Here is a 9,162-nt window from a genome sequence, read left to right on the forward strand (position 1 = left end):
GACAGTGTCTCGCTCTGACGCCCAGACTGGAGTGCAGTGGCGTGATCTCGGCTGACTGCGACCCCTGCCTCCTGGGTTCAAGCGATTCTCCTGCCTCAGTCTCCCAAGTAGCTGGGATTACAGGCGCCTACCACCATGCCCGGCTAATTTTTTTGTATTTTTAGTAGAGACGGTGTTTCGCCACGTTGGCCAGGCTGGTCTCGAACTCCCGACCTCAGATGATCTGCCTGCCTCGGCCTCCCAAAGTGCTGGGATTACAGGCGTGAGCCACCGCCCCCTGGCCAGATCTCTGTTTTAATGTTAATGTTGGTCAGCTGTGCCTGAATCCCAAAGGGCAGAGAGTATAATGAGGCGTGTCCAACCCCCACTTTCCATTATGGCCTGAACTAGTTTTCCGGGTTAAATCTGGAATGCCCTTGTCAGAGAGAAGGAGTCCATTCAGTTGGTTGGGGGGTTTAGAACTTTATTTTTGGTTTCCAGCTTCTTGGTCTCTGGTGGCATTTATTACAGTGACATCTCACTCCTACAGACCTCACCACCTCAACGTCACAGCCAAAAACTAGAAAGAAAACAAGAAAGCCTATAAATGGCCAAAAAAATGGGCATGAACTCTGGAGACTAAAGCTCAGGCTCTGTTTACCAGAAAGTTCCTCAACCATTCCATTAGGGCTTTTCCACTATTCAGAACCTTTCTAGGAGCTCCGTTTATTACTGGAAAGGGGTCTTGATTCATCCAGACCCCAAGTGAGGATTCTTTGATCTTTCAAAAGAAAGAATTCAGGGCGTATCCACAGAGTAAAGTGAAAGTGAATTTATTAAGAAAGTAAAGAAATAAAAGAATGGCTACTCCATAGAGCAGCCCCAAGGGCTGCTGGTAGGCTATTTTTATGGTTATTTCTTGATTATATGCTAAACAAGGGGTGGATTATTCATAGGTTTTCTGGGAAAGGAGCATGATTTCCTGGAACTGAAGGCGCCTTTTCCTTTTATACCATATAGACGTTGCCATAGCATTTGTAAACTGTCATGACGCTGGCAGGAGTGTCTTTTATCATGCTAATGAATTATAACTAGCATATAATAAGCAGTGAGGATGACCAGCTGTCACTTTCTTTTTTTTTGAGACGGAGTCTCACTCTGTCGCCCGGGCTGGAGTGCAGTGGTGCGATCTCTGCTCACCGCAAGCTCTGCCTCCCAGGTTCACGCCGTTCTCCTGCCTCAGCCTCCCGAGTGGTTGGGGCTACAGGCGCCCGCCACCACGCCCGGCTAATTTTTTGTATTTTTAGTACAGACGGGGTTTCACCGTGTTGCCAGGATGGTCTCAATCTCCTGACCTCGTGATCCGCCCACCTCGGCCTCCCAAAGTGCTGGGACTACAGGCGTGAGCCACCGCGCCTGGCCTACTTTCTTTACCATCTTGGTTTCTGGCAGATTTTGGCCGGCTTCTTTACTGCACCGTTTTATTAGAGGGATCTTTGTGACCTGTATCTTGTGCGGACCTGCTATCTCCTCCTGTTGTTACCAGAAAGGGGTCCGGATCCAGACCCCAAGAGAGGGTTCTCGGCCCTTGCACAGGAAATAATTCAGGGCAAGTCCATAAAGTGAAAGCAGATTTATTAAGAAAGAAAAGGGATAAAGAATGTCTACTCCAGAGGCAGAGCAGCCCTCGGGGCTGCTGGTTGGCCATTTTTATGGTTATTTCTTGATTATATGCTAAACAAGGGATGAATTATTCATGAGTTTTCCGGGAAAGGGGTAGGCAACTCCCTGGAACTAAGAATTCCTCCCCTTTTTAGACCATGTAGGGTAATTTCCTGATGTTGCCATGGCATTTGTAAACTGTGGTGGTGCTGTCTGGAGTGTCTTTTAGCATGCTAATACATTATAATTAGCATATAATGAGTGAGGACCACCAGAGGTCAGTTTCATCGCCATCTTGGTTTCGGTAGGTTTTGGCTGGCTTCTTCAGCTTCACCGCATGCTGTTTTATCACCAGGGTCTTTGTAACCTGTATCTTGTGCCAACCTCCTATCTCATCCTGTGACTTAGAATGCCTAACCTCCTAGGAATACAGCCCAGGTCTCAACCTTATTTTACCCAGCCTCTATTCAAGATGGAGTCGTTCTGGTTTGAAGCCTCTGACAAGTTCACTGGTGGCCCGGGCAACATTTAGAAACAACAGAGACAACACTCCTAACAAGTTGGTTTAAGCATTTTACAAATACTGCTTTTGGTTCAGAGGGGGCTACTTACAAACACCCCCTCTAAATCCCCTAAGGGCACACAGTAGAAAACGCCTTCATAATTATCCTCCTAACACCGTAACTGCGAGGACCACCATCCTCCTTTCACAGATAAGCGAAGAGAGGTGAGAAGAAGGCAAATATGCTCAAGGAAGCCGCCTCCAAAGCGAAACTTGGGTTGAACTTGAACCCAAGCCTGCCTGAGTGAAAAGCCCGTTGCTTTCTTTGCACCTCAGCTGCCTCAGGTTCTTGAAGAGGCGATGGAGGATGTACTTCTTAGAGAACCTCAATAAGTGTTTAGGTGCTCCCTTAACTTGGAAAAAACCCACAACTGAGGAACCCCGGCCAATGCGGCGCCTGCATACTGAGTGCGCCCAAGAAAACGAATTTCCTCCCGTAGAGCGTCGGTTAGCGGCCGCGTTAGGCAGCACAACAGTCCTGGAGACTGGGTGCTCCGCGGCCCAGCAGCGGGAGGGGGGCGGGGCGCGAGTTCCATACTCGTGGGTCCGTTCCTTCCCTCCCGGCCAGCCACGCTCCGCTCCCATCTGCCTACGGGCAAGAGGGTCTCCGGGCCCGCGAGCACGCGCACTCGCGGCCTCAACCCTCGGCTCCGCGTGGGCCACCCGGGATGGGGTCTTCTCGGAACGGTTCTCCCCCCGCCCCCACCGGCTGACTTCCGGTCGGCAGCTCCGCAGCCCCTCCCCCTGAGGATTCACCAATCACGGTGCGCGTGTGGCTTGAGTAGGTGGGGCCTGAGGGATTCGAAAGGATCCCCGCCCCCTCCGAGCTGATTCCCGGGACTAGGTTGCGGGAGAAAGCCTGTTGCGTGGAAGACAAGGCGGCGCGGGAAGTGGAAACAGAGTGGGCTGGAGGTGTGCTTTGCGTGTGATGCCAGGGGAGTGGAAAGGTGGCTTGGGGAGTGCAGAACCCTGAGGATAGTGGCGGGGAGGAAGATGGGGCGTGCAGGCCGCCCCCAGTGAGGAGAGGCCAGGATGCAGGGCGGCTCCAGGACAATCTGGGCAGTTGGGGGAGCCCTCCGTATCATTCCCGGAGGTAGCAGGAGTAGTTGTGCGGGAGGTGCCACTCCTGGGCGCTTGCTTTGCCTCCAGCATGACCCCCGACCCTGGCTTGCACCCTGAATCTAGCTGCGAGCCTTGGGCAGAATGGATACCTGAGGAAAGGTGTGGTTTCTCTCCAGCTCAGATCTAACTGGACTCTCGCTCCTGCTGGCTGGACATGGAGGATTTGGAGGAAGGTAAGGAAAGGAGGGAGGGAAGAATGAAAGGGAGGAGTGAGACCCAGCGATGGAGAACTGCATCAGGGACCCCTGACTGGCCTTCATTCTTCTTTCTCCTTCAGATGTAAGGTTTATTGTGGATGAGACCTTGGACTTTGTGGGGCTGTCACCATCTGACAGGTACCAGCCTCTTTATCCCACTTATTTTCCTCTGACAGTACCTCTTTGTCTCAAACCCCTTACTGCTGAATTATTGGCTTGGGTTGGTAATTTAGCAAGATTTGGCGCACTTGGGGCTGCTGGGCGGCTGGCTGACTCGGGCCTCTGTGACACTATTGGTAGTGGGGAGAGAAGGGAGAAGCTGGAGTTAGATTTCAGGGTGTTAAGAAGAAGGGTAAGTGGATTTGCTGCATCTCCATCCTGGCATCATTTCTGATGTCTGTAAACGCTAAAGGCCTATTAGGCCCCATAGAACCAGGTATCTCATCACCCAGAGGCCACATCTCACAGCCAGCATGGGCATCAGGGCCTAGGGTCATGTCCCTGGCTCTGTTGTGGGGCTCTTGTGCAGTCTCCCTTGCATAATCTCCTGTTCCCTTTTGCATGGGCATGATGCCTGGTTTGTTTCCTGTCTCAGCCGTGAGGAGGAAGACCTAACAGTGTTGTTGACTCCAGAGAAACCACTTCGACGGGGCCTCTCCCATCGAAGTGACCCAAATGCAGTGGCACCTGCCCCCCAGGGTGTGAGGCTCAGCCTAGGCCCCCTCAGCCCAGAGAAGCTGGAGGAGATCCTCGATGAGGCCAACCGGCTGGCCGCTCAGCTGGAGCAGTGTGCCCTGCAGGAGCGGGAGAGCGCAGGCGAGGGCCTGGGGCCTCGCCGAGTGAAGCCCAGTCCTCGGCGGGAGACCTTTGTGCTGAAGGACAGTCCTGTCCGAGACCTGCTGCCCACTGTGAACTCTTTGACTCGGAGCACCCCCTCCCCAAGCAGCCTGATGCCTCGACTCCGGAGCAATGATAGGAAGGGGTCAGTCAGGGCTCTCCGGGCAACATCTGGAAAGAGGCCCTCCAACATGAAGAGGGTGAGTTGAGAGGGTTGAGTTGGAGGTGTGCCCCAGACATAGTGCGTGCCATGATGCAGGCAGGGAGTGGTTTCCTTATTGGTAAAACAGGGATAGTATTTCTACGTCTAGAATTGTTGGAATTAAATGAGAACCATGAAAAAAGAGAACCAAAACTCTTACCGCAGTGTCTGAGTATAAGCTCTGTAATGTCTATAATAAACTCAATAAATGGTATTGGCAATAGTGATGGTGACGGTGATGTTAGCAGCTAACTTCTACCCTTCCTTACTGGGATGTAGACAACTCTCCACCTCTATTTCTTAATTCCTTAAGCCACAGAACAGATATTTTTTCCACTCTAGTCTTTTTTCTCTCTCTCTTTGTGTTTCAGGAGTCACCCACTTGCAATCTGTTCCCTGCACCCAAAAGCCCAGCATCTTCTCCTCTTACCCGATCGACCCCCCCAGTCCGGGGGAGAGCCGGGCCCAGTGGGAGAGCAGCAGCCAGTGAGGAGACCAGAGCAGCCAAGTTGCGGGTGAGTGGGAGTGGGGAGTTTGTGGGATTGACCCTGAAATTTCTCCACTCCTCTCCACCAGGCCCACCCACCCCTGTCAGATCCGTCCTGGCCCCACAGCCTTCTACCAGCAACTCTCAACGCCTGCCCCGGCCACAGGGAGCAGCTGCTAAATCTTCCAGTCAACTGCCCATTCCCTCGGCCATCCCCAGGCCTGCCAGCCGAATGCCACTCACCAGCCGGAGTGTGCCACCTAGCAGAGGTGCCCTACCTCCGGATTCTCTGTCAACTCGAAAAGGGCTTCCAAGACCAAGCACTGCAGGACACAGAGTGCGGGAAACTGGACACAAGGGTAAGAGGTCAGGAGGAAGAATTCCTGCCCTTGCCCAGCGTGTCCTCACCCTCCCAGGGCTGGCAACAGTGACCACTTTTGCCATCCTTATTGCAATTCAATTGGAAGATGGGGAGACTGAGTTACAGAGAGGATATGGGGCTGGACAGAGTCTGAGTCTTAGTTTTCAAATATCTCATGGTCAGGGGGAGAGTACTAATCCCACACTCGCTGCCTTCATCCAGTATTTCTTTTCAAGGTCAGTTAAACTTGCTGCTAACTCATTTCTTTTGTTAACCCCCATGAAGTTCCTGTTTCCCAGCGACTAAATCTTCCTGTCATGGGTGCCACTCGCAGCAATCTGCAGCCCCCCAGGAAAGTGGCAGTCCCAGGACCTACCAGGTCAGTCTGGTCCTCCCTTGCCCGTCCTGTCTCCCTACCCCACCATCATCTGGGATTCCAAGCTGTTATGCACATCAGCCCTGAATTTTGTATGGAAAGATGGAGAGAGGAGGGGAGCCTGGGGCAGGGGAAGGGGGATCCCATTTCTTCCCACCCTGAGGAGCTTGAACTCTGCTGGGTGACAAATGGGCGTGAGGAAGAAGGGCATTTTAAAGCAGTTATTCCTTCTATCTCTTTAGGTAAAGAGATCAGGACAGCAAGCAAGACTTCAGTAGCAAACCACTACAGTCAGTACCTGGACTCGCCTCTACCCAGCAGACCCTGACTCCAGCAGATTCTGGCCCAGGGACAGGAGGAAGAGATGCCACCAGGGCTGGTCTCCCAGGAGTAGAGACCATGGGAAATGGGGTGGATTAGGATTGAGCTGGAGAAGACTTAAACTCTCTGGGTTGAAAGAAGATTAGGGGAAAAGAGGTCACCTTCCAGCAGTGAAATGAACAAATAGAAGGTGAGAAGTACAGGCAAGTGGTTTGTCTTTATCCACCCCCACTGCTGTGGTCAGCCCCAGAGAATTTTATCTTCTTCCCCGGCATTGGTTCACTGGACATTTCCATGTGAGTGGCCTCTGTAGCTAACCTCCCTGCCCTCTGAGGAGCCGTCTTCCTGAATCGCATTCTCTACTGGACTCTGGCCTGCTTGGAGAGGTGGCAGCAGGCACCTGGTCTTCAGAAATTATTTCCTGTGAATTCTGTGACTCCTAATAGGCCAGTTTGTGATAAGCTTACTCTACGAGTCTTCATTTTTCTAAAATAAAGTGAATGTATTTTTATATTCTCTGTATATCTGGAAGTCGATCCTGCTCCTATTTCTTTCTTTTTTTTAGACAGAATCTTGCTCTGTCACCCAGGCTGGAGTTTAATGGTGCGATCTGGGCTCACTGCAACTTCCACCTTCTGGGTTCAGGCAATTCTCCTGCCTCAGCCTCCCAAGTAGCTGAGATTACAGGCACCTGCCACCCACGTCCGGCTAAGTTTTTGTATTTCTAGTAGAGATGGGGTTTCACCATGTTGGCCAGTCTGGTCTCGAACTCCTAACCTCAGGTGATCCACCCGCCTCAGCCTCCCAAAGTGCTGGGATTACAGGTGTGAGCCACCGCACCCAGCCCCTGCTCCAATTTCTCTCTTTTTTCTTTTTTTTGAGACGGAGTTTTGTTCTTGGTGCCCAGGCTGGAGCACAATGGCACGATCTCAGCTCACCGCAATCTCTGCCTCCCGGGTTCAAGGGATTCTCCTGCCTCAGCTTTCTGAGTAGCTGGGATTACAGGCATGCGCCACCACATCTGGCTAATTTTGTATTTTTAGTAGAGATGGGGTTTCTCCATGTTGGTCAGATTGGTCTTGAACTCCCGACCTCACGTGATCCGCCCACCTCGGCCTCCCAAAGTGCTGGGATTACAGGTGTGAGCCACTGCGCCCAGCCCCCTGCTCCAATTTCTAACAAATTTGGAGTAAATCTCTAATTCCAGGCAGGGAGCCAGGATGGGCCTCCTAGGCAGGGGCCTGAATAGGCCCTAGGGCCTTGAGATTCCGGCTCATCAGGCTGTGACTGCTCCCCTTGTTGGCATTAGACAAGGACAGGCTGCCTTTCCCCAGGTCTCATGTATCATTGGAAGGTCCAGATGAAAGTTAAGTGTAGCTTAATTCACAGTATGTGAGGCTATTAAGCTAGGATCTAGGTAGATTCTTATTTATATCCTAAACTTGAATGTCCTTTACTGGCAAAATAATGGAGCCTCCTAGAAACGTACCAGCTTCTTGTTTGCTCTCCCTGTGAGACGTGAAGGCCCTTTGGTGGTGTTCATCTTCCCCCATCACCTCAGCCAGAGCTGCTGGAACACCTAGTCACGCTCCAACTAACATCACTGGGGTTGCCCGTGCTCTCCTCATCTCCCCTGTTAGACTTGGGGGCGAGCATCAGGATCTGGAAACCTCTGCAGTACCCTAGTGTTGTGACCTGTGTGTAGCAGAGCATTTAGTTTATTTATTCAGAAGATATTCCAGTGCAAGATGGTGTTTGTTGAAGGAATAACAAAGACACGTTTAACAGATTTGGTGTAGGGCCTCCCTTTTTTTGCAGCCTTCAACTCTAGTAATCAGAACCAATTCAACTCCTTCTGAGTTTTGAGGAAACTTCCCTCCCTGAAGGCCAGGCCATGACTTGAGAAAGGCAGCAGGTAAGTGGGCAAAGAGAAGTGGGACTGCCAGCTGGTGCCCCCACCCATGCCTATTTGGCCATAAATGCCTGACTTAGGCACCAAAGTGTCCTTGCCCTGTCCCTGGAGCCAGAGGCCCATCACTGCTTTCCCCTTTTTGTGGCTGATTCCAAGGTTCACCTGGCACATTCACCTACTTCAGTGACAGTACCTAGATATGCACCTTTCCCTGAGTTCTGCAGCAACTCCGCAGCCTCTGGGATTCCAGGAATCGGTGGGAGGGAAGGGGTATGCAGACAGACACGGAGTATTCAGCTCTGGAGAAATTTGGCGTAAGGCAAGAAACCTCAGGTGTGCTTCCAGCTGCGCCCTGCACTGGTGTCTAGTGAGCAGGGCCTGTTGGTGGCTCCTGGGCCAAGAAACACTGGAAGGTCAGCAGGCTTAGGTACACACCTGCGCGAGGCCGGAAGGTGACATGTTTGTGTGGAGCCATGTCCAGGGTGGGTCCTTAGAGGCAAAACAAGCTGCAGACCCATGTGTTGTTGCCACCTGGCGGCTGGAGAGGGCATGGCACATCCTGTTCACCCTCTTGGTCAGCCTTGAGTTTTGTCCCCACCCCACCTCCTCCCACTCCAAACCTGCTTCAGCAGCACTTTCAGTAGGCAGTGCCAGTCAGGGAGGAGGCCCTCCTGCCACGGCTGCCCTTCTTGTTCAGCCACCTGCCTGTCTCCTCTCCTTTGGGCCTGGCTTTCTACTTTTTCTGTATATGCACTCTTCCATTGCACCCAGTAGCAACAACACAGAAAGCCGGTGTTTACTGGCCTCTTACTATGTACTGTGAACTGTTCCAAGCACTCTACATTTGTTAACTCATTTAATCCTCATAAAAGCTCAATTAGGTGGATGCTTTTATCATCATCCTCATTTTGCAGGCAGAGAAACTTAAGGCTCAGAAAGATTAAGTCATTCAGTCTGGTTCCAGGGTTTGTGTCCTTTTTTTTTTTTTTTTTTTTTTTTTGAGACAAGGTCTGGCTCTATTACCCAGGCTGGAGTGCAGTGGTGCGATCTTGGCTCACTGCAGCCTCTGCCTCCTGGGTTTGAGCCATCCTCCCATCTCAGCCTCCCTAGTAGCTGGGACTACAGGCATGCACCACCACAGCTG

General features: G+C 51.9%; 1 protein-coding gene across 11 annotated transcripts; it reads left to right on the forward strand.

Annotated features, from left to right (window-relative positions):
- Positions 1–2,943: 2,943 nt before the first annotated feature.
- On the forward strand, positions 2,944–6,628 carry PSRC1 (proline and serine rich coiled-coil 1). Of its 11 annotated transcripts, none has more exons than XM_030824914.1 (8): positions 3,010–3,115; positions 3,442–3,498; positions 3,603–3,660; positions 4,118–4,559; positions 4,933–5,047; positions 5,138–5,407; positions 5,695–5,788; positions 6,028–6,628. In XM_030824914.1, exons 2-8 carry the CDS (start codon positions 3,480–3,482, stop codon positions 6,029–6,031), a joined length of 1,002 nt encoding a protein of 333 aa, XP_030680774.1. In that variant the 5' UTR covers positions 3,010–3,115; positions 3,442–3,479; the 3' UTR covers positions 6,032–6,628. The 11 variants fall into 11 exon arrangements, with proteins under 11 accessions (XP_030680773.1, XP_030680770.1, XP_030680774.1 ...); XM_030824915.1 differs by having other exon boundaries at positions 3,447–3,498; XM_030824916.1 differs by having other exon boundaries at positions 3,029–3,104.
- The last annotated feature ends 2,534 nt before the right edge of the window (positions 6,629–9,162 follow it).

The sequence above is a fragment of the Nomascus leucogenys genome, chromosome 12, assembly GCF_006542625.1.
Source record: "Nomascus leucogenys isolate Asia chromosome 12, Asia_NLE_v1, whole genome shotgun sequence".
NCBI classification, from domain to species: Eukaryota; Metazoa; Chordata; class Mammalia; order Primates; family Hylobatidae; genus Nomascus; species Nomascus leucogenys.

Coding starts and splice junctions, on each gene's coding strand:
- PSRC1 (XM_030824913.1), top strand. Junction 3,661..4,117: donor GGGCTGTCACCATCTGACAG/GTACCAGCCTCT, acceptor TTCCTGTCTCAG/CCGTGAGGAGGAAGACCTAA. Junction 5,408..5,694: donor GCGGGAAACTGGACACAAGG/GTAAGAGGTCAG, acceptor ACCCCCATGAAG/TTCCTGTTTCCCAGCGACTA.